The 26,736-nt window shown below is 33.7% G+C and overlaps 1 protein-coding gene and 1 non-coding gene across 3 annotated transcripts; both read right to left on the reverse strand.

Annotated features, from left to right (window-relative positions):
- Positions 1-1,246: 1,246 nt before the first annotated feature.
- On the reverse strand, positions 1,247-3,800 carry LOC149561369 (uncharacterized). Of its 2 annotated transcripts, none has more exons than XM_089825107.1 (2): positions 3,496-3,800; positions 1,247-1,722 (listed from the first exon to the last, which is right to left on the reverse strand). In XM_089825107.1, exons 1-2 carry the CDS (start codon positions 3,589-3,591, stop codon positions 1,444-1,446), a joined length of 375 nt encoding a protein of 124 aa, XP_089681233.1. In that variant the 5' UTR covers positions 3,592-3,800; the 3' UTR covers positions 1,247-1,443. The 2 variants fall into 2 exon arrangements, with proteins under 2 accessions (XP_089681233.1, XP_089681234.1); XM_089825108.1 differs by having other exon boundaries at positions 1,247-1,717; positions 3,496-3,798.
- On the reverse strand, positions 3,501-3,684 carry LOC149561370 (small nucleolar RNA snoR143). The gene has a single exon (XR_016364305.1). It is a non-coding gene; the product is annotated as a small nucleolar RNA snoR143 (small nucleolar RNA).
- Positions 3,801-26,736: the final 22,936 nt, after the last annotated feature.

The following is a 26,736-nucleotide window of genomic DNA, read 5'->3' on the forward strand; positions in this document are numbered from 1 at the left end:
ATATTGCTATCAGGATTTAACTGTGTGATTTTGAGTCAAACTCATTGACCCATGCTTCATGAGTAGTGATTCAACATAAATCCATCTCTCATGAGAATAAATGGAACACTTAGCATTCATTGGATCTAGGTGATGCTCGTAGGGGTGAAGCACCGAGACTTCCTGGGAGGTCACCCATCCCAAGACTACTCTATCCTGAGCACGCTTAACTACAGAGTTTCCTCCATGGTTAAACCCAAAGCTTCCCCATTTGCAAAATCTTCACCAAGTGTTGTGCCTTATGAACCATTCATTAGAAAGCCCCTTAAGTTCATCATGGTTTGATGGTTTCTAAAACCTTTTCAATGAGTCCATTTCCTCTAAACCTTATGATCATTGTGTTCATGTTCATGTGATGGCACTCTTTGTGACAACCTATTTAGGAGTTGTAGTTTACAAGTTTCAAATACATTTTAACCAAGTTCATTTGATGTTTGTCTTGCATTTCTTGATATTGTGTCTCCTTGAATCTTTTCTTGTGTTATATAGTTCCCATGTTGGTGCAGCGACGTGGGTATTGGAAATAGTGATGGAGCGAAGATTATACCTACAAGTTGCATTTGAACGATGGTTTCCAAAACTTTTTTGGCCACTATATGTTTGTATTTCTTACAATCATTGTTCCATGAGACGTCAATGAAGAATCCTGTAAAAATAGTTTGCACATCATTCACTAGTTCAAAGGATAAAGAGAGTCTCAACTTGTTTGCGTATAAATTACACCATCATATTCAATGAGATCACATTCATTCAGCCAATGAGCTCTTAAGCATTGACTGTGATTATTCATTTTGTGTAAATGTTCCGTTGAGCATATCAATTATGCTTTGATGATTGGTCCTGTTCTAAAGCCATCATTATAGGTGTGGTGGGGAAAACATCAACAGGTTGTGGGTTTTCAGTTTACTCCCATCATTTTTATTTTCTTTAAACATTTCTAAAGACTTTATCAATAAAATAATTGTGCAATTTTTGTAATAACTATGCTCCATTAAGTGACATCACGTTCACGCACTCTTTCAAAATTCAATTGCTCTGCCATGAGACCGCATTTCTTTGAGGCATTTTGATGAGAATCATTTCAAGTTCTTTGTCTATCCTCCAATGTGCATGGAGGGTATTGGAGAATGTTACTAAATATGATCTTAAACCTCTTACATTGGTTTGAAGTTTCAAAGTCTGTTAAAAAAAACAATTAAGACGAAAATGGCAGGCTAATAATAATATTATTTATAATAAATTGATTCGAAGTTCATAGAAAAACAATTCCAATCGTTACTGATACAGAGGAGGAAAACAAAACCTATAAGGAGTGATACAGATAAGGAAAAGAAAACCTATAAAGAGATATACAGATGAGTCTTATTAAAAAACAACAGCGCCAAGATTACGAAAACCAAAAAGTTAGGAGCTAAGAAGTCTTAAAGTTTTGACCATCCCAAAGCAGCCCCAATACAATTTACAAAACAAAAAGGCCCCAAAGATATAAACAAGAGAATACCAAGGCCGGGGAAAAATATCAGATCCCAGGCAAGAGGGAGAGCAATGAATATCGAACCACGGGAGAGCAAAAAGGAAGACTACCACTGAGATGACGGAGAAATAGTCCGAGATCGCATCTGATGTCCGCATAAAAACCGCAGCCAACACAATCTGACAATCCATCCAGAGCATATCCCTGAACTATCCAAAAAACAAAAAAAAAACATACATGATTTGAACATTAATTCGTAGACACATGAAAGCTAAGACAAGTCTGACAATCACATCTGCCACTGATGACAACTGCACGGCAGAAAAAATATCTTGCAGATCGCAGCATGAGTTGCAAGGACATCATCATCAAAACCATGTTTTTTTTTGTTGCATAATATGATATTAGATGCGACATTATCATCGACCATATTTTTGTAATATAACATTAGATGTGCAGGATCATGTGAGAATGTCTCAATATTAAGGATGGAACAAATTACCAACTCATGAGTCGGCGGTTCCAGTTGCAACAATAGACTTTGCAAATGGTGATATGAATTATGTATGCATGTCGAACCATATGAAAAATGTTTAATGGTGACTTAAAACTGGTTTTGGAAATGTTTATATTGTCTTTTATTTTATCAGCAAACAAATCTATATTGTTCAAATAATACTTTTATAGGGAAATGACAAACATATGCCAATGAGAATACACTATCTGCTTCAAGGTTTCAGAAATCTACACCTGTCAATATGGATGGTATTGATTCTTGTTCTCTTCTTTGGTCAAGGTTTTACGTGGCCCTTGATGGATGCAACCTGGTTATTGTATTTTTGTATTATTGTATTCTAATTCTAAAACTTAACATGGTTGTGGCAGAGACCAAAGGAATAAATAAACACCGCCCCTACAACTAACTCGAGCAGGGCACACTCAATGCCCAAACCACAACATCTACCATGATCTAACCAGCCTCCACTAACCCACCAAATGATTTCCATAAACCCTAAGAATGCACATAGCGGCAGAAGAAAACAGGGCAACAAAACTGCAGCTGGCAAGCACCCTATCAAGTAAGATAAAAAACAATTGGGACAAGAAAAAAAGGTCTCCACCATTACGCCATGGCTAAGACATCTCCAGACCGACGAACAAAACCATTCCCTTCGACAATACTTGGGTATAAGAAAGAATTGCCGCATCAAATTTAACATAAATTGCTCAAAACTCACATTCCCGTACAAACTATTATTATTTCAATAAAGAGGGTTTAGGACTCAAACCCTTGACCAAAAAAACTCTTCCAGATTAATACACACTACATTTTAAAACCAGTCGCGTGCGTAAACTTGAAAACTGCACTTCAGAAATCGAATGACATTATAGGGTTTGTATAATCCACAGTAACTACAAACTGTCAAACTCCAAACGGTGTTTCAATTGGACAACCAAGTTTGTCGCCTACCCGGCAGCGGATCTCTAAAACACCAATCGCTCAAATTAAAGAGAATTGTTTATAGCAGGTTACCCAGCACAATATAGGCGATCTGTAAAATACTATATAAGGCCCCCTCAACACCATGCTCTGAACTCTCAAAAACAAATCTCGCCTCTGAACTAATAAGTGAATATGAAAGTGAGATTGTCGCGAGTAAAAGACCCTCCAAACTCTTAACTTAACCGCAACTATTACCAACGCAACCATGACTGATCAAAACCCTAAAAAATAAAACCTAGCCCTAATAGCACTTAAAAACTACAGTTTAAAGAGCACAGTAGTCGAAACATTAACATTTGGAATATTCAAGAGCAAACGATTGAATGTAAATGAAACAGAGATAACCAAATGAAACCCTTAAACCGCAATTTACTGTGCTAAAAACTCAAAGGTACAAGCATTTAACTATTATAACCACGCAAATCATACATTACTAACAGAATACTAGATGCTTTCAACAAAAGATTGCGAGACTTACTACTAAAATGTGGGCAAGGAAATAGTAGGCAAAGAGCACTAAATGCCCTTCGTCTGTGGATCCTGCCCTACGGCTGTCTGGCCGCTGCCAATCCATTCAACTAGTAAGATCAAGTGAAAAGGCGTTTTATTTAGGCACAATCTATCTATAATTTTCCCTATAGACAGAGAAAATCAGTAATGTGTGCCGAATGCACGAGTAGAAGTTATCTCGGAGCAAATTACAGCCCCGAACGCTGAATCCCACACCACAAATTCTGAAAACCCTAGCTAAGTAGCTTCCATTTAGAGGCTTTAGGAGGTAGGGCCACACGTCTATTTTTCAAGTTAAAGAAGTTGTTTTTGGTGGGGTAAGGGATTGATTAGAATATTTTACTTCCAAATAGGAGTTCCTATGAAGTCCTCATAAGATGGCAAAAAAAATGATATACTTCATTCTCACTAAAATTAAATTTAGAAATGTTTTCCTTAAATTTAGGAGTTGAAACTTCTAAAATGAAACAACTAGAAAATTCATCCCTAAAAAATCTTAGTGAGTGCAATTCTATTTTTAAGGAAGTTGGTATCTATGGGATCTCACTCTTAAGTAGTTTTTATTCCCTTTGTTTTTTATGTATGTATACCAAAATCATTGCAAAGTTGTGTCACCATTAAGAATACTAAGCCAGCATTCATAGATGATTCATAGAAACCAATGATACATGGCTTATGCAATCGATGTTGACATGAAGTTCTGAAAAGCACTTTCTTCTAATCCATTCACATGAACGATAACAATAGTAACTATAAGACTAAGCTTCGTTGATTCATTTTTTATATTTACTTCCTTCAAGAACATCCAAAGCAAGGGTGGTGAGATCAATCGTCGACTATATCTTGGCCACATTTCTACATTGCTAATATGTGCAACTTTTATTTTTATACCACAATATCTATAGTATATGTTGGGAAGTAATATTATTAAGCTCTTATAACTTTTCTCCCTCTTGCGGATTATACTATGACAATGAGAAATTAAAAAAATTTAACTATTTCACATATAAAGAGACATGAGGAGAGAAGCATCTAAAATCATTCCTTGGCATGTTATCTTCCTCTTTCATTGACTTGATGGTCTATCAAGAACTTCACATTGCTTTGATGAATCTAAATCTTCATCGTCTTTGAACAAAGCGTCATCTTTATAATTGATTTCTTATGTATAAATAATATTCTTCATTAATTTTTCCATATTTGATGGAACATTTATTAAGCCAATAGGCTTCACTCCACCTAAAGCCCTGCTCCCTACTGACACTTCACCAGTAAAAGGACCCCCAACCGCAGAAAATATTCTCACTAGCAAATAATTTGGCTTTACCAGCTGTCACCAAGTCTTTTATAGACCATCGATCCTCTTAGATATCTATGTGAATGAGGCGAATGGGAGTCATGCCTTCTGCCATCCAACTGTGCAATGGAGGTCAGCGCAAGATAAGAGTATCCATTGTTGTCATCATAATCATTCTAGAGAATTCTCACTGCAAATTATGTGAATCTTTAATACTAAATTAATTACGTCGAGAGGCGTTTTATACAATGGCAGCACAAATGCCCAGCACAGGAATATGCCAAGATTCTTTGTCAATAAAAAAAAAAAGGCAGGAGTTACAAACTTCTAAATTAAATATTAAATTATTAAATCATAAAATAAAAAATACACCCGAAATAATAGTTGGCCGAAATAATAGGATGTCAAATGGAGGCTGAAATAATAGGCCCGAAAAAATAGGGCCCGAAAAAGTAGGACCCGAAAAATAGGCCCAAAAAATATGCCCCTAAAAAATAGGGCCCGAAAAAATAGGGGCAAACCAATTTCAATATGATTTTTTTTTTTGTGCATGTAGATTCATGCTTCTTTTTTCGTGTGGAGTAGGGGAATTTGAAATAAATTTGTGGAATGTGAAGAGATGTCTGTTGGGGGAGATGAGAAGTCTCTCACAAGCTATAAAACAAAGGCTCCTCATTTCATTTTCATTTTATGTTTTTGTAAGAAGGAAGAGGTGGAGATTATTGGAGGATTAGATTCGAGTTTTTGAACAGGAATAGATTGAAGTTTTGGAGTAATTTTTTTGCTGGTGAGATTTCTATTTTCTATTTAGATTTAGATGTAGACATAGATTCAGATTCAAAATTAGTTATAATATTCTACTTTGATTTAGATTTCAATTTCAATTAGCTCCATTTATATTTCTAGAATTATATTCGAAATTGTTTATGCTTACATTTAATAGTTTAATCTTGCATGTTTGATTTAGATTTAGATTTGCATTCAAAATCTTTTGAGTTATATATTTTATAATACTTTTCATTTGCATATTTTAAAAGTGCATGTTTCAAATTAGTTTTTGATTTGCATGTTTCATATTAGTTTTACATTTACATATTTCAAAGTAGTTTTAGTTTGCATGTTTTAGATTTGAATGTTTCATAATAGTTTTACATTTGCATGTTTCAAAGTATTTATATTTTCATGTTTCAAAGTATAATTTTATCATTTATGTGGATGACAATGTCACCATATCAATACAATTTATATTTTATTAAAGTTAACGATTTATTTAAAGTACATGAATCATATATTTAGTATATATTTTATCATTATTAGATTGTAAAATATAGAAAAATTCTCCAAATAATAGCTGGCCAAAATTATATGAAGCCAAATGGATGCTGAAATAATAGGGCCTGACAAAAGGGGCCAAAAATAGGACTCGAAAAAATAAGGCCGAAAAAATAGGACTGAAATAATTTCATTAAATTTTTAAATATATAACATTTTCTTTTTGTTAAATTTATTTTTGCATGCACATTCATGCTTATTTTTCGTGGGGAGTGGGGGAATTTGAAACAAATTCGTGGAATGTCAAAAGACATCTATTGGGGGATATGAGGAGTCTCTCATGGGTTATAAAACAAATGCTCCACATTTCATTTTTATTTTGTATTTTTATAGGGAGGAAGAGGTGGAGATTATTGGAGTGGATTGGAGTTTTTGAAGAGGAGTCGATTAAAGTTTTGGAGTAATTTTTTGCATGTGAGATTTTTATTTTTAATTTAGTTTTGCATTTAGATTTAGATTTAGTTATGTATTTAGATTTAAATGTAGATTTAATTTCAAAATTAGTTATAGTTTAGCCTTGCATGGTTGATTTAGATTTAGAATTCAAATTGAATCAAAATCTATTTGATTTAGATATTTGATAATACATTTCATTTGCACATTTTTAAAGTGCATGTTTCAATTTAGAATAATATTTGCATGTTTCATATTAGTTTTAGATTTTTATATTTCAAAATGGTTTTAGTTTTTATGTTTTAGATTTGTATGTTTCATAATAGTTTTATATTTGCATGTTTCAAAATATTTATGTTTTTCATATTTCATAATTAAATTTTATCATTAATGTGGATGGCAAGGTCACCTTATCAATAAAATTTGTATTTTATTAAATTTAATGATTAATTTAAAATAAACAAATCATATACTTAGTTTATATTTTATCATTATTTAATTAGATTAATTATGTATTTTATTTAAATATTTTTCACCGTATATATAATTTTTTATTAATATTTATGTTTGTAATGTTTGAAAAGTGGAAGACAATGCCACCATATTTCAAGCATTACAATCAAACTATTTCATTTGAAATAGTTTTGATTTTTATTTATGTTATTTTAAAAATTATTCATTTGAAAGAATTTGTGTTAATTATGAATGCTTTTTTATTCTGATAATTTCTATATGTTGGTGTTTGTTTATAAGTTTGCAGGTTACTATTTGAGTTATGGATGCCTCGAACAAAGAATCAAACATTATTTGATACTAGCCTAACTACTTCAATAAACTCAAATGATTTCTTTGAGACCGAGTTTGACAAATGCTTACAAATAATTAAAGAGATGTGCACAACTATAATTAAAGTTATGGAGAATGCAATATTTCCAATTGACTATGTTGGGGAAATAGAAGTAATGCATATGAAAGATGCATAAAAATTCATATGTGACACATCTACAAAAGTGGATGGGTTTCCCTCAATGATGAAAGAAGTCTTTCATGATCATTGTTCAAACAAAAGAATCCTAATCATTGAAGAACGTGACATGCATTTATGCCATTACAAAGATTTTTATTTTTTGTATATGGTTCATTCTTGTCTCCAATTTTAGAATTTTACTTCTAATTAGTTGTATTGGCAGTTTTGTTTCCGCATTGTTCTATGTAACTTTCACGAAGAAGAGAACAAGAAAAAATAAATTTATTATTGTACAAAATATTTCTTTAACAAATGTGGCTACTAAATATGTTAATTTGTTAGAATCTGATAAGATTAATAACCCAGAAAACTAGTGCAAAGAATAAATATCTAAACTATGAATGCAAATGATACAAAATCAAAATAGCATCATAGAGTTAGTCTCCAAGAGAGTAATGCAAATTCTGGAAGCAAAATAGCATTAAGAGGATGCAAAAAAAAGAGATGCAAATACAAGCCAGGTAGCATGCTTATATAGGCTAGGAAGAGGGAGGAGGTGGCAACACCAACCAATGAGCAGCAACCATCTATCGGACTAAAGATAGAAAAGTATCTTCCCAAGATAGCTAATGGATGCTCACATGTAGGAAGGTGACACCTCACAACCATTCACCTAATAAGACATGCTTTATTAACCTAAGCGAGATTATTAAAAGTGTAGGAAAAACCGAGAAAAATAGGAAAAATAAAAAACTACACTAACACCCCCCATAAGCGAAGCTTAGGTGGATGTAGAAATGGGTCCCAGCAAGTCAAGCTTGATGAGGTACCCATGTACATAAAATTCTCCAAAAAGAGAGAGAAAAGAGACTCCCCAAAGAAAATTAAGACTCCAAGTGAGAGGAAGCGGCCCCCCCAAAAAGATGAAGCATCCCATACCCCTAGCAAAGCTTGCAAATTTTGTCCGGTAGATCCACTTACATCGAACATTTTTTCTTCCCTTAGAAAAAGGGACAAGATCCTAAGTGTGGTTCCTCATCAAGGAACTATACTCTTCCTGCATAGTTGTATCCCACTCAAAAATACCAGAAGCCTCATGAAAGGACTGTGGATTTGAGGCAGTAGTAATGAAGATATGTAGAGCATCCTGGAATTGTGAACAAGTATGCTTGGTGTCTGATGATCCCCAACCCAATCACCTGCAAACTGCAAGGTCTGTCTAGCCCAAAGTGGACCAAAAGATGGAGAATCTAGAGGAGAATCATCAACCTGTGAATGATGACTAGGAGAGGAAGGAGGTGAGTCCTCTGAATCACTCTCTGTATCAAAAGTGGAGGTAGAAGACTGCTCAAGTGAATCTGACCCATTAGAAGATCTATCATGTATTTCAAGTGACTCCAATGTCAAAGTAGAAGGCAACCCTATGACCATGCTCTGTTGGTTAAGCTGATGCAAGTAGTGGAAGTTAAGATGGCCAAACTGCTCATGCCATAATCTGCTCACATCATTAGAGTGAGTGAGCAAAATAGTCAAAGGAGGATCAGGAACAAGGTAAGAAAACATATAGAGTCGTGACTGATGATCTACTCTCCCAATTGCAATTGTAGAATCATTGTGCAACTCACATATCTCCATTAAATCAGGAGTGAACTCAACCTGCTTGCCTAAACTTGTGTGAGTGATCTGGTCTACTGATAGGAGATTAGTTGACAATGAGGGTACACAAGGAACATCATGGAATGTGCCATCCCCCACAGCAACAGACCCTCTCCCACACACCTCAATAGGAGTGTTATCACTCATCAACATAGAAGGCATAGTACATGGCTCCAAGGATGCAAGTTCTTCCTTAGATGAAGCCATGTGGTGTGAAGTACCCGAATCAAGAACCCAAGTGGATGGTGAGGAAGCAACTGCAAAAAGGGCCTTGCCCTTTCCTTTCCCCTTGCTATTTTCTTTTTCTTTGTTAGACCCTTCATTAGAACTTTGTTTGATAGACTCAGGAACACTGATATTATTCTTCTCAAGAATGTATGTCAAGTGATCAAGTTGTTTCTGCAAACATTTATGTTCATCATGACCAGGTCTTTCACAATAGGCACATTTGACCTTTTCTTTCTTAAGCTTATTGCCCTTGGAAGATGGTGTATCAATAGTTTCTTTTGAAGAAATCGATATCTGATCCTTCTTCTCCTCGCTATTCTTTTGTTTCTTGTTCTTACTATTGTTGTTACTACTTTGTCCTTGTTGTTCTTTTGTGCCTTGGTTGGCAGCCAAGGCATGTGACTTAGAGGACGTAAGAGTGCACATCTAGATTAGCTTGTCCTGTTCTCGAGTGAGATTGACAGCAAAATCATCTAAAGATAGCATGGTGAATTGAGTACCAAGTGCACCCTTAATAGCATAGAAGGTAGAGACAAACACAGAATATTCTGAACTTAGCTTAGAGAGAATACTAAGAATCAGTTGCTCATCTTTCTTTTCAATTCCACATTGTTTTAACTGCAACCTTAGTGATTTCAATTTGGTGAAGAAATCTTGGATTGTGTTGAAATTGCCTAGACTCAAACTAATTAATTCATTTTCCAACATATGACCCCTCATTGAATCTTGTGTGCCAAATAGTGTTTCTAGCTTTGTCCATACTTCATTTGGTGTATCCAAAGACTCAATGTGAAATAGCAAGTCAGGAGAAACAGACAAACACAATGTTCCATATGCCTCATCACATTTGTTAAACCACTTAGGCTTGTCTTCATCTTTAGTAGGTTCAATTTCAAGTCCCATAGTTATCCTATTTAATCCAGCTTTCTTTAAGTGAATTGTCATGCGTGATTTCCACTCAAATTAATTGTATGGAGTTAGGATGGGCATATTTGTTTGATCCATGATGAAGAAATGCAGAGAAGAAATGCTAAAAAGAAGAGAACCCAACCACGACAATGCCCCCCCCCCCCCCCCCCCTTTTTACTCAATCAAAAAACCCCCCCTCAAAGAAATATGATTTGGCACTTTATTTTAGTGCGTTTACAACTACCACTAGAAAGAAATACTTAGTGGTCTTGATCTCAATGCATTACAAACCCTCATGAAGAGCATATGCTAGAAGTGAAACTTGGGCACAATAATCAAGGAAACAAATAGCACCAATGCGATCTACTCAAAAAATCATGCACTTTCAAAAAAAAATCACCTCGATACGAGGTCGTATGAGAAAGTTATGATCCTCCGAAGTTTCCAAAACGAGAACTGTGCATAGTCACGGCTGAGAATCTGCAATTTCTGAAGAATTCATGCATGAAAATAAAAAAACAACTCCACTAGTGGATAGAGCACAAAAAAATAGCCAAATTCATAACAAGAATCGTCAAAATCGGAGTCTGTATGAGCAAGAACAAGACATTTGAAAACTGCGTTCAAATCTACGACTGCCAATGGAGAGGGGTATGGTTGTAGCTTTGCATGGTCGATTTTGCAAAATATAAAGCTTGCATGTAAAAACTAAAAGATACCCAGATGGTTTTTTGGAACTGCGAACAAACCCCAAAAAGCATTTTCCTTGCTGATGTACAGAAGATATTGTTGTAGTGTAAATCAGACGCCTTTAACAGTAAAAAATGGCTCCAAAAATTAAGGAACGACCCCAACAACCAAAATATGACATGCAAATGCTGGATCAGTTTCCTAAGTCCATTAATAGCATGCTGGAACCTGCAATATTGATTGAAAACTCCAAATATGCAAGTTGGTTGTCAAATTTGAGATTAAAACCCCAGAGAAAAATCATTTTTGTCAAAACTTTTCTGATTCTCAAGATCATCCAAAGATGCAAGAGAAGAGCATACTTCATTTTTCAAAAACTACAATAAAATTTATTAGCCCCCCCCCCCCCCCCCCCCCCCCCGAAATCTCTCAAATAAGGAAACTAAAATCTACTCTTGCACATAGAAAAGCTCTAATACCATGTTAGAATCTGATAAGATTAATAACCCAAAAAACTAGTGCAAAGAATAAATATCTAAACTATAAATGCAAATGATACAAAATAAAAATAGCATCATAGAGTTAGTCTCCAAGAGAGTAATGCAAATGCTGCAAGCAAAATAGCATTAAGAGGATGCAAAAACAAGAGATGCAAATACAAGCCAGGTAGCATGCTTATATAGGCTAGGAAGAGGGAGGAGGTGGCAACACCAACCAATGAGGAGCAACCATCTATCGGACTAAAGATAGCAAAGTATCTTCCCAAGATAGCTAATGGATGCTCACATGTAGGAAGGTGACACCTCACAACCATTCACCTAATCAGACATGCTTTATTAACCTAAGCGAGATTATTAAAAGTGTAGGAAAAACTTAGCAAAATAGGAAAAATAAAAAACTACACTAACATAATTAAGAAAGAAAATCATAAGTCTAAATAGATGTCCTTAATGATAAGTATATTTATTGATTACTATTCTTAATCATTGCAATAAAAATTGCATTAGCATTATTAAAAATTCAACAATATATAATGTTCTCACATTATCATGCAGAAATAATTTCCATAAAATTGATTCTTATATATTATTTCACACTTCTTACATCATCTAAATAGTTGTGTTGAGACTTATAATTTCCCTTTCATGAATTTAAAGGTTTGCACTATTTGATTCATTTGTATAACATATATCCCAAATTTGACCATAGTTGTACTCCAAATACTCCAACACTACACCTAAATCTCATACTTCCCTTAACCATGTCCCTTATTTTAGTGTAACATTTAACCACTTACTAACCTTAACCATAACATTGAGTGTCATATAAATGAAACTGCAAACCTTAGATCCATACTCTAACTCTTACTCTACATATGACTGTACTAAGCATTTAGTAAATTATATACCTTAACCTAACCCTATATGTACTAGAAACTAGAAATAATATTATATATTTTTATAATTGGAAATATATATATATATATATATATATATATATATATATATATATAGAGAGAGAGAGAGAGAGAGAGAGAGAGAGAGAGAGAGAGATTAGGGGGTTTATCTATAGAAAGAGAGATTAGGGGGTGTATCTAGAGAGACGAAGAGAGATAGATTAGGCAGACTATCGAGAGAGAGAGAGAGAGAGAGAGAGAGAGAGAGAGAGAGAGAGAGAGAGAGAGAGAGAGAGAGAGAGAGAGAGAGAGAGAGGTGTATCTAGAGAGCATGGAGAGAGAGAGTGAGAGAGAGATTAGAAGGTTTATTTGGAGAGCATATAGGGAGGGAGAGATTAGGAGGTATATCTAGAGAGCAAGATGAGAGAGATAAGGGGGTGTATCTACAGATTACAGAGAGGGATTAGGGAGTGTATCTAGAAACTAGAGACAAAGAGAGATTAGAGGGTGTATTTAGACAGGGGAAGATATTACTAGGTGTAGTTAGAGAGTAGGGAGAGAGAGAGAGGGAGGGAGGGAGAGAGAGAGATAGAGAGAGAGAGAGAGAGAGAGAGAGAGAGAGGATGGGAGAGGGAGGGATTACATTATTAAAAAGATTAATAACTTGTATCACAATAACACTAATCATGGGCACTATAATAGAACTAACCCACATAAAAATTTAACCTGACAATTACCCTAACACTAAGATAAACTATAATAATAGCACTAACATCAACTATAATATGATTAATAACCTAGAAATAACCTTAACCACAATAATAACACAACTCCTAACTCTAACTCTAACTCTGACTCTAAATCTAACCCTAACCCTAACCCTAGCCCTAACCTTAACTCTTTATAACCCTAACTCTATACCTAATTCTAACCCTAACCCTAAGCCTTACTATAACCCTAATCCTAACTATTATTCTAACTCTAATGCTAATTCTAACCCTAAACCTAACCCTAATTTTAATCCATATTCAAACTCTAACCCTAACTATAATTATAACTCTACCTCTAATTGTAACCCTAAGCCTAACACTAACCCTAACCCCAACTGTAACCCTACCCCTCATCCTCACCCTAACACTATATATAATGCTAATCCTAACCCTAACACTATATTTAACTCTAACCCTAACACTAATTCTAATCCTAACCCCAACCCTAACCCTAACGCTAAATTTAACCCTAACTCTAACCCTAAATCTAACCCTAACTCCAACTCTATCTCCAATTTTAATTATAACCCTAACCCTAATGCCAACCCTAACTCTAACTGTAACCCTTGTGCTAACCCTAACCCTAACTCTATCTCTAACCCTTCTTCTAACTCTAATTCTAACTCTAACTCTAGCTCAAACCCTGACTCTAAATCTAACCCTAACCCTAACCCTAATTCTAACCCTAGCTTTATTTGTAACTTTAATTCTAGCCCTAACACTAATTCTTACCCTTACCCTAACCCTAAATCTAACTCAATCTCTAACCCTAATTATATTTGTAACCCTAATTCTAACCCTAACCCTAATCCTAACTCTAACTCTAACTGTAGCTCTAATTCTACCCCTAACCCTAGCCTATATATCCCTAACTCTAATACTAATTCTAACCCTAATCTCAATTCTAGCCCTAACCCTAACCTAATTTTAACCCTAACTATAACTCTAATCCTAATTCTAACTCTAACAATAACTCTAATTCTCACCCTAACCCTAACCCTAACCCTAACACTAATTCTAACCCTAACTCTAACTCTCACTCTAATGCTCATTCTAATCCTAACCCTAAATCTAACCCTAAATATATCTCTATCTCTTACCCTAACTCTAACTCTAACTTTATCTCTAATTCTAACCCTATCCCTAATTCTAACCCTAACTATACCTCTAACTCTAACTCTAATTGTATCCCCAACCCTAACATTAACCCTAACCTTGACTCTAACTCTAAACCTACCCCTAATCCTAACCTTAACAATATATATAACTCTAACTCCAACCCTAAGCCTAATTAAATCCTAATCCCAACCCTAACTATAACCCTAACCCTAAATCTAACTAGGTAACTCTAACCCTAACCCTAACTCCAACTCTATCTCTAACTTTAACTCTAACTTGAACTGGGACTCTAACTCTAATTCTAACCCTAACCCTAATCTTGTCCCCAATTCTAACCCTAGATCTAACTCTAACTCTAACTCTTATACTAACACTAACACTATCACTACCTCTAATTTTAACTCTAACTCTAATTGTAACCCTAACCCTAATGCTAGCCCTAATGCTAACCATAACCCTAACACTAACCCTAACTCTAACTCTAACCCTAATTCTAACCCTAACATTATTCTAACCCTAAATATAACCCTAACCCTAACTATGTTTGTAACCCTAATTCTAATCCTCACCCTAATTCTTACCCTTACCCTAACCCTAACTCTAACTCTAATCTTAACTATATCTGTAACCCTAATTCTAACCCTAACCCTAATCCTAATTCTAACTCTAATTCTAAACCTAACCCTAACTCTAACCCTAACCCTAAGTCTAGCCCTCACCCTAACAATAGCTCTAATTGTAACCTTAACCCTAACAATAACCCTAAATCTAATCCTAACTCTAATTTAAACCCTATCCCTCACCTAATTTTAATCCTAACTCTAACTCTAACCCTAACCCTAACCTTTACACTATCCCTAACCCTAATTCTAACCTTAACCTTGACCTTAACTCTAACTCTAGCCCTAACCCTAACACTAACACTAACCTTAAACATAAACATAATTCTACCCCTAACTCTAACCCTAAATCTAACTCTACCATAATTGGAATCTAACCATAACCCTAACTCTAACTTTAATCCTATCTCAAACCTTAACCCTAACCATAACTCTAACCTTAACCTTGACTCAAACCCTAACCCTAACCTTAACCCTAACCCTATCCCCATTATAACCCTACCCATAACCATAACGATAACTCTAACCCTAACCTTAATTGTGAGCATTACTCTAACCCTAACCTTGACCATAAACATAACCCTAATTATAACTCTACCATAATTGGACTCTATCCCTAACTATAAGCATAAATCTAACCCTAACCTTAACCATGAGAATAACTCTAACTCTAGATCTGACTCTACCATAATTGGACTCTATCCCTAACCTTAACCTTAATTTTAATCCTGACTCAAACTGTAACCCTAACTCTGACCTTAACCTTGATTCAAACCCTAACCCTAACCCTAACCCTAGCCTTACTATAACCCTAACCCTAATCATAACCATAACCATAACTCTAACCCTAACACTAACCATGACCATAACTCTAACCCTAACCTTAACCATAAAAATAACTCTAATTTGAACCTTAACCATAACTCTAACAATAACCATAACCATAATTCTATCCCTAACCTTAACCATAGCTCAAACCCTAACCCTAACTTCAACCCTAACCCTAATGCTAATTCTAACCCTAATTCTATCCCTAAGGTTAACATTAAATGTAATGGTAACTTTGTCCCTAACCATATATGTAATGCCCCGCCAAGGGATCCAAAGAATTATACTAAGTTTGCCAACAATTTTTTTTTTAAAACATGAAAGTAAAACCATACACAACACTTGCAGAAGCAATAGTAACACCCAACTGAAAATAACATAACATAACATATTACATTCTTTAAAGATCCCTTAACGTTGAATTACTTCTAACCATAACTTATTCATCTAACATTACGTCCTTATGAAATAACAATGATGCATCCAATGTACTTAAACAATATACAAGTGTACATTTTAGATTGCTCAATCATCCATGTAAATAAAGTACATCATCATCCAATATTAATCCATGATGTCATAACATAAATGAAACCACATGTCATACATGATTCATCATCATCATAAAGATATAAATATCCATCATAAAAGATAACCATACATCACAAACATAACTAACTAAATGCATGGTTCCTCCCAACCGTAAATAGCATCATTAGACCATCATGGATCCTAGCCATCCCTCCATGTGTAACATTCCAAAGCACCGAAGAGATCATCGGCTATAAACATAGTAGGAATGTCACTCCTAAAACATCCTACTAACATGCAAAGCAAAGCATAATATAACATCATCTCACATATGCAAAACATCAATAAAAGGAACATACCAGTAAATACATCCATCATAGGGTATATCATCTATCATAATGATCCAAGAATAGAATGAAGATAAATACCAACCAAAAATACTCCAGCCACGGTGTCTCGAACGGATCTCAAATGATAAGAGTGATAAAACACTACCACCTGACCACGTGGTACCTAAGTGGTCCACTTCCACCGTGCTGAGGAGATAGTCTCAAGTCCCAAACAGGATATCAAAACCACAAAGCACAAATCTCTTTAAGTCTAGGAATCCTAAAAGTATACTAACTCAAAGGTTCCAACACACACAAAACTGACATCTAATTCCCAGAGGCACAACAATGACATGTAGGAAACCTACTCTGCAAGCGGAAAAGTGTCATCGCATTTATCTCGTACAAGTTACCCTGGCAGTTAGCTAAACTCCACGGGTCCATACAGATCTCATGCGGCCACTAGTATCCTCTCATACTGACGAGGCATACTATGGAATGCAAGGTCGCAACCATGCGTCTCACTACTCCCATCCTAGCCTGTACAAGCGCTCAAGGCATGAGCGAGAACATCCAAAACAATTATCTTTTTAGGTTCATTTAATCCCCATTTAGTGTGTAAATGTTATCACTTATTAACCAAACTTACAATGAGTTATCCTGGCAACCACTTAGGGCCCTGGCCCCCATTGCAAGCCACTTCCCAACACTACAAGTAGATTACCTACCCTAATGCTCATGGAATCATAATCACCACAGTCCTGTACAAGCGACTGTAAAGAAATCCAAAAGATAATTCATAAAAAGAATCATCAAATATCCACAATAAGAATCATCAAATATCTATGATAAAATCATCAAATATGCATAAAAGCATCAAATCTCCATGAGCAACATCCATAGAAAATCATGACCACAACAGTTCTCTATTGGCAACTGAAGGCATCACTGATAATCATAAGTATCCTTTGGTTCTCAATAACCAAAATATATCATCACATCCATTGGTTCTCAACAAGCAACCAAGAATATCTCAAAATCATACTGATCGAAGACTCCAAAATGGTTTAGTCAAACATGTCACAACATGACATCATCAAGAAATAAATCCACATCATAGTCCCATCATGGCGACTAGAAAATAATCCAAGGATAACTGATCGATGACTCAAAAATGATTAGCTCAAGTGTCTCATACACATACATCTCAGCTTCACACATGAAGACTGATGAACAATAACAATCAGTAAATACAAATATCTCATAGAGCATACGATCACATTACCATGGTTGGGCTTATAAAGATCGAGACCAAATAAGATCAACATGCCATCACATCTCATAACCCCCGAGCCTCTGGTAACAACCTAGGACTGGTCAACACTAGTCAACCCAAAAACCCAAAACAAGAAGCATATAGAATACACGATGCAAACACATGTTTTGGTTTACTAATATCTTATGGTTGAATCAAGTGTAGAGTTTCTTTTTCCATTTACAAGTGTAGGGGTTTCAGTTTCCATTTTCAAGTATAGTCAAGTGTCTAAGTTTCATCCTTTGACCTACAAGTCAACCCATTTGTTCCCCGATAGCATTATCCTAAGAATAACTTAAAGATAAATATTCACTAAACTGATCATCATTGACCTTAATTAAATTGTTCTCTATTTTAACCATGATTCATATTCAAATTGATCAACTCTTCTTATCATTACTTCAACTTTTCACATAAGACAAGGATCATTATAAGAGAACCAATTATCATTCTTCGAACTTAATTAGAATGATCAATTAAGTCCATCAATTAACATAAGTGCACCATCCATGACCTTTCAAAATTCTAATAGTTCTTAATTAAGACTTAATTAAATATTATTAAAATTTAAGCCTTTTAATTCAATCGTTATCATCATTGACAATCATATAATATCTAAAGTCATAATTCAAGTCATAAGATTTATCAACTTCAATGCAGATAGTCTACAATCTCGTCAAAAGATTTATATTAATTAAATCTCCATTACATAACTTAAGTATTGAATCCAATTAACTTTAATTAATTGATTTAACAAATAATTTCAAACCATCAACCCAATGAATATTAATTAACTAATAAGTTCAATAATAATAACTTGTTAATAGACAAGAATAGATTTCCACAATCAGATAAAGTATGAAGATGCGCATTCTGGATTCGATTGTGTGCCATTTTTTTGATGCAAAAAAAATGGCACACAATCGAATCCAGAATGCGCATCTTCAAACTTGTTAATATTTAATAACAAGCTATATTGAAAATCTTAATAATAATTCCATATGACCGCATTCGTCATCTTTCAAAGAATACCAACATTATCTTGACGAATTCGTATTTATCATTAATCTTTCAAATAAGGCTCTATCGCACAACTTAATTATTTAATATCATAGTTATAATATTAATTTGATTTCAACTTCTCTTTTCTTTTTTTTCAATCTTGCTAAAAGAATTATATTAGTTAATTCTCTATTACATGATTATTAATTAAATCCAATCAACTCTAGTTAATTGATTTAATTAATAATTCCACAACCATACCATCAACCTAAGAATACCAGTTGACCTACAGTAGTTTGTTCGTAGAAAGTCAACTTCAATACAAATATTGATATTTCAATAATACTAATAGTAATAATGAAATCTTATTCATAATGACCACAATCATCATACCAATATCTTCTTAAAATGCTCGTATCAATGATAATCATCTATACTCTATTTCATTAACAATTGAGTTGATAATAACTTAATAGCTAATACCAATCTATGATGATAGATTCTTCATTACTTTACTAACAATCACAATGTTCCCAATAAACGAGTCATTAAGATAAATACTCAAATAAATAATCTATAATTTCCTTCATGTACCTCATAGGCAATTCATTTATCTAAAATAATCTTTAATAATATAATAATTGCCAATTCAATTTCATTCATGAATTCATCTCCATTATATTTTCTTAGTGACCTTAATTAGAATAAATTCTAGTTAAATATTTAGATTAATTTAAAACTATATTATTTATTTAAAATCTTGTTCACATTATGTATATATATACTAATAATTCATATACTACAATTATTAATATATATATATATACGTATATATTAAACTATCATAAAAATCGAATTAAAATTCGATTTGAAAAGCCATTTATAAAATGTTGCATATATTACAACATTGCCGTTGTACCCCAAATGTCCTTCGATTGGCGCGAGTACCAACTCTGCGACTATTGTCGCTGCCACCTCAAACAAACCATGCAAGGGCTTTTTAAAGCCGTAACCCTGAACAAAAGGCAGTGCGGCAGTTAAGAAGTCTGTCGCGGGTACCGCAGGTACCCTGCGACCACAGTACTGCAGACGTGTGGCGACAGAGAGGGGGGGTATGGGTTCGTCCCTCCCCCATTCGTATATGTATAACGATTTTGATTAAACGTTTTTCCTTCTTTTTAATTCAGTTTATACAAATTCGAATTGTAAATAAAGTATCTCAAATATATACATATATGAATATATGTATATATATGTATTTACATATATGTATATATATATATATATATATATATATGTAGATTTACAAAAGAAAATGCATACTTAGATTTAAAGGACTTTTCTAATTAAGTATTTTTCCTTTTAAGTAATTGTTTTCTAAACATATCCATTAACTCATTCCAATAGGTTTAACTATAGATTTGAAATCACCTTTCTCAATTTAATTCTAATTCGAACCCAAACCCGTTTTAGATCTAGTTTCTCTTTAATTGGATCTAGGGTTTTCTAATGTTTTCTTTGCAATCCAAATAAAACATCTAGGTTCCAATTTAATTGTAGATTCTAACATAAGAGTATTCAGACACATAAAATAGACATGATGAAGACAAGAAGGGAAATAGTGCAAATAGAGTATGAGATTATCACGAGTGCACCTGGACACTGATGCTAATCCACCATGCCTCAGAAGTCCATAGAAAATCCTTTCCTTCTCCATCATTCACAATCCTTCCAAGATCCAAGCCAACCGAGAATCTCCAAGTGACTAAAAATGCTAGAAGAAGCATGGAAGCATATAGAAAATATATGAGCATGAAGAAGAATATGAGCTTGTAGCTTGTAGCTTCCATTAAGCTTCTACTTCAACTTGTCCAAACACACAAGGAGAGCCTCTATTTAAAGGCCTCTAAGATGCATCTAGAGTGTCTCTAGAAACAACTAGAAGATAAGCATGACAACCAAGCATGGGTCTTCTCCAACCTTCTAGATAAGTCCTAAGGTTGTAGACACCATGTGCTCAAATAAAATGCTAACTTCTAAGTGTAGACAACTTATGCATTCTTAAAGTGCAAACTCCAGTGTTATCTACATGACAACTCTCGAGAATTTGCAAACTCCTATGTGAGCAAATATTAAAATAATGCATATTAATTAATTTAATATTTAATTTACTCTTCCCAATTTAATTTATTTATTTATTAAATCTCATGCACAAAATTTTATAATTCCACTTTGCAATCTTATTATATTTATATTTAATCACATGAGATTTAGAATCTTTTAATAATTTAAAATATATCTTCCACTTTTAAATTTCATTTTCCAAAACTTAATTGCTAAAATATTTATTAATATTATTTAGTCATTTATTTAAAAAATGAGCTCCAAATATATTATTATTAAAATAAATATTGTCACATTCCAAATTTAAACTTTTAACTTTTATCTTCAAATTTAATTATTTTATTTAATTAATTTCTCAATTAATTAAATAAAATAAATATTAAAATATCATATTAATTTTCCATTTAAATTAAACTATTAATTAAATATTTTAATTAGGCTTAATTAATAGAAAATACATCAAAGACTCATAAGGTAAAAATATGAAAACCCATCATAGCCAAAATACATACAAAATCAAACCAAAGGTTTAAATCACGAATTACGTTATCCAACGTATTCGGAGGGTACTCAACTCAGATACTTGTCCTAACTTTCCAATTAGAAAAAATGGCTTAAAGGTTGGGATTTGGACTTGAAAATCTATCTCCCCTCTCTTATCATTGAGATAGTGTGATAGGGTACGCTCATCCTGGCAAATTCAGGGAAGTCGATACCCGGTACCTGCAACCTGCATAAAAACCACGCATGTACAAGCACAATATATACTAAACTAAACAGGCAATGGTAGGAAGTGGTGCATCATGTAGATCCCGACTAGCAGGTGACTACGACTCCCTTCCTTAACCACATCAGACACGCCATACAAAAACAAACACACAAAGCAAACACACACACCATACACATGCAAGTATGGGGTAAGTATCCATAAGAAAACACATATGATAATAAATCATCTTACTAATCATCATTACTAACTGAAATAAATGTAATACTCATCATCAATAATTGCGAACACTAGAAATAATCATCATACATACATGAAATGTAGAGTCTAAGTAATCCCATCACATAATAAGCTGAATCCATAGTAGAATATCTGATAATCTCAAAACAATGTTGCTAACTATCAACATAAAACCAGCTCTAAAAGAGTTCAGCAACGACAACAAAATGCGAACTAGGGGCAGGCACTACAATATATCTACCTATGACTATAACATTTTACATTACAATATCCCAAAACAATTTTTTTTAAAAATCTAAATTAAACTCCTTATATTAAATTTTAAAAAATATTTGACTCAAACCCTAACCCTAACCCTAACCCTATCCCCACTATAACCCTAACCATAACCATAACGATAACTCTAACCCTAACCTTAACCATGAGCATTACTCTAACCCTAACCTTAACCATAAACATAACTCTACCCCTAACTCTAACCCTAATTCTAACTCTACCATAATTGGACTCTAATCATATCCCTAACCCTAACTACAAGAATAAGTCTAGCTCTAGCCTTAACCATGAGCATAACTCTAACTCTAAATTTGACTCTACCATAATTGGACTCTAACCCTAACCCTAACCTTAATTTTGATCCTAACTCAAAATCTAACCCTAACTCTAACCTTAACCTTGATTCAAACCATAACCCTAACCCTAACCTTAGCCTTACTATAACCCTAACCCTAATCATAATCATAACCATAACTCTAACCCTAACCTTAACCATGACCATAACTCTAACCCTAACCTTAACCATAAACATAACTCTAATCGGAACCTTAACCATAACTCTAACAATAGCCATAACCATAACTCTATCCTTGACCTTAACCATAGCTCAAACCCCAACCCTAACTCCAACCCTAACCCTAATGCTAACCCTAACCCTAATTATATCCCTAAGGTTAACATTAATTGTAGTGGTAACATTGTTCCTAACCATATATCTACGTATGACTATAACATTTTACATTACAATATCCCAAAAAAATATTTTTTAAAATCTAAATTAAACTTCTTATATTAAATTTTTAAAAATAGGACTCAAACCCTAACCCTAACCCTATCCCCACTATAACCCTAACCATAACCATAATGATAACTCTAACCCTAACCTTAACCATGAGCATTACTCTAACCCTAACCTTAACCATAAACATAACTCTACCCCTAACTCTAACCCTAATTCTAACTCTACCATGATTGGACTCTAACCCTAACCCTAACTATAAGCATAACTCTAACCCTAACCTTAAACATGAGCATAACTCTAACCCTAGATCTGACTCTACCATAATCAAACTCTAACCCTGACCCTAACCTTAATTTTAATGCTGACTCAAACTATAACCCTAACTCTAACCTTAACCTTGACTCAAACCTTAACCCTAACCCTAACCTTAGCCTTACTATAACCCTAACACTAACCCTAATCGTAACCATAACCATAACTCTAACGCTAACCTTAACCATGACCATAACTCTAACCCTAACCTTAACCATAAACATAACTCTAATTTGAACCTTAACCATAACTCTAAGAATAACCATAACCATAACTCTATCCCTAACCTTAACCATAGCTCAAACCTTAACCCTAACTCCAACCCTAACCCTAATTCTATCCCTAAGGTTAACATTAACTATAATGGTAACTTTGTCCCTAACCATATATCTATGTATGACTATAACATTTTAAATTACAATATCCCAAAAATAAAATATATATTTTTAATCTAAATTAAACTCCTTATATTAAATTTTTTTAAAAAATTTGAAGCATAATTTTATAGTAACTTCATACAACTCTAATTATTTAAAATTAATTAACAATTTTATAGTAACCTTATCAAAATAAAAAATAATAAGTAAATATTTTTCCTATTGCATCGCAACTGCCACTAGCTTATATATACCTCTATATATATTACGCCGAGAGTAATCGTTCTCGAGGCGCCTATTTTTATTTTCATAAATCCCAACTTCGATTAAAATAACTTTGGGATTAAATAAAAATAGGCGCCTCGAGAACGATTACTCTCGGCGTAATATATATAGAGGTATATATAAGCTAGTAGCAGAGCCCAATGCCCTTCTTGATTTGTGGAAAGCCAGTGTATGATTAACATTACAGATAGGCCACTGCCATTTGTACTTATATTGATACTTAAAAAATCATTTTAACTAAAATGCATATTCAAAATTTTAGAGGAGAAACTTTCTTATGGATATCGGGTCCAACATTATCCAAGCCCCAAAACCTTGGATTTTATTCAATTGTCACTGCTAATGCATTTGAATGACCCCTATCATACTCTTGGATCGATCATGTGACTCTTAATTTAAAGTAAGTACAATATTATTTAAAGTGATTGGTTTAAATGTTGTCAATGCACAGTTATCAAGTTCAGTTCGGAGCTATTACTTGCTAGCACTTGCACCAGAAAGAGGTGCAAGGGGTGCGCCGATATATTTTATTAGAAAAGGAAAAATTAAGAGATGTAAAATTAATGGAAAGATTTCAAATTGATAACATATAATCAAATTTGTATATAAAATAGTTGCATATACACATCACTAATCTTTTTAGAGATTCAAACATTGTACAATATTCCAATTCAAGAGTTGATTTGAATAGTACATTTTTTGAAATATTTTTTGAACTATAAATACATTTAAATGAAACATTTGCAATATCATGCAATTAGTCATGTGAGGGTTTTTTCTTTCCAAATTCATTGAATATAATTGCACAATTCCTTGGTTGTAGCCACTCCATCTTGTACAAACTCTTTGGTTTCACACTTTTTCTCATCAATTCCTAACTTAATAAGAATTATACGAACCTCAATCAATTCTATTTTCATCTTGTATCTAACATAATCTTGTATAAAATAGTTTAGGATTAGAGATTCCATGTGGCATGAAGATTTGTTGATTCGTAAAAATAACATACCTTTATCATCCCCTTTGAATTCCAATGAGAAATTCTCTTATAATGATTGTATAATACTAGATTATTTTCTACCATCAACTGAATTATGTAGATGGAAATGAATTCTCCTTATGATTGTTTGATTAGAATGATTATATTAAAATTGTAAAATATAAAGTCATAGACACGTTATGCAAACTTGTGTTTAGTGGAACCTAAGTGAGAGGGTGATCATTCTTGATATGGAATAAAATTTCAAAATGGCATCCAACATCATTCAACCATGTCAAATGGTTGAAGAACATTATTTTGACCAACATATGAAAAATAAAACGTTAAACAATTTATTTAAATGCCCACATATCCAGAGTTATGCAACAATTTGTCAAACTATTTCGTTTATAAACAAGAGACACAATGCAAGATAGTTCCTGGTTGAAGCAAGCATATTTTAAAGTAGAAATGAAGATAAAGAGGGTAGGGAATCAGTACAATAAATAGTTGTGGAGAGAAGTGGGAAGAAAAATAGTGAATGGGATGAGGGGATCAAGAATCTTCAGATAAGATATGAATAGAACGAAGAAGATAAATATAGAGATGAATACAAACATTTAAACATAAGAGTATGAGAGGTAGGTAAATTGTAAAATTTTAGGAGTGTTGGTTTTCCATTGGGAGCTTGATCTTGTAGCATTCTAACCTATTAGTTGACAAAGTTTCAAAATGCCAAGACATTTGATGTTGGAAATGATCTTGGTGTGCAACGTGTGTGTAAAAAATGAGTGACAAGTCAATTTTAAAAAAATGGTCTTTTTCACATGCATTTATGTAGTAAATGAGGATGAGGTTAATCGATAATTCATTGAGAAAAGAATTTTGTTTGTTAGCAAATGTTCTAATGGACAAGTGATAGCTTCAAAGGAAATATGCATCAACTTTTGATATTTGCAAGGCTATTTCCCTGTTTGTAATATCTTTGATGTGGTCAACTTGAGGAACCAAGAACTAGGAAACTTGAGAGGAAATGGGATTCGGATAGGAATGCTGCTCACCAAGAGTTCTAGAGGCCCAATTAAGGAGTAACTGTGCCACTGAGGAGACATGGCGTCCCTTGCTTTTGTAGGATTCTCTTGCTTCAGTTAGCTGGGCGATGAAATTTTGGCCTCTAAATTTTCACCTGCTTTTTGTCCTTTTGTGGTTGGATTCATCGTATTCCAGCTACAAAAGTTTCTCTAGAGCTTGGCCTTCTATTTGCCCATTTGCAAATGCTGCAGCCAATAAAAATCAAGCCATAAAATAGGGTCTGAGAAAATTGACCAAAATTTTAGACTACACAATGTAATTTATCAGTAAGTTAGAAGTTGAACCCTTTTGCAACGTTTTCCAAGTTCCATGAGACGAGAAACTCCTTTTGTGTTCATTTCAAGAGAAAAATCATACCTGCAATATAATTCACATTGAATGACATTTGGACTTTTGGATACACCAGTAACTCCAATTATGTTGCAAGGACATAAAGCAGTGATTCACACAAGAAATAAAACTATATAAAACTCCTTGAGTACAACCCATAGATATTTGACCTGCATGAGATCTGAAAATAACACCTTTGGTTCTCATACTTAAGAAATGTCACATCATATAGTAAAAAGACCACCAATGTTTCTCATACTTCATGAAACAGAAATCTATGTCTTACTGTTTCTAAATATAAAACCAACTTGTCTACATCTTCTGATCTTCTTTTTCAAATGTA

The sequence above is a fragment of the Cupressus sempervirens genome, chromosome 4 (assembly GCF_028749045.1).
Source record: "Cupressus sempervirens isolate cs-2001-9-10 chromosome 4, ASM2874904v1, whole genome shotgun sequence".
Lineage (NCBI taxonomy): Eukaryota > Viridiplantae > Streptophyta > Pinopsida > Cupressales > Cupressaceae > Cupressus > Cupressus sempervirens.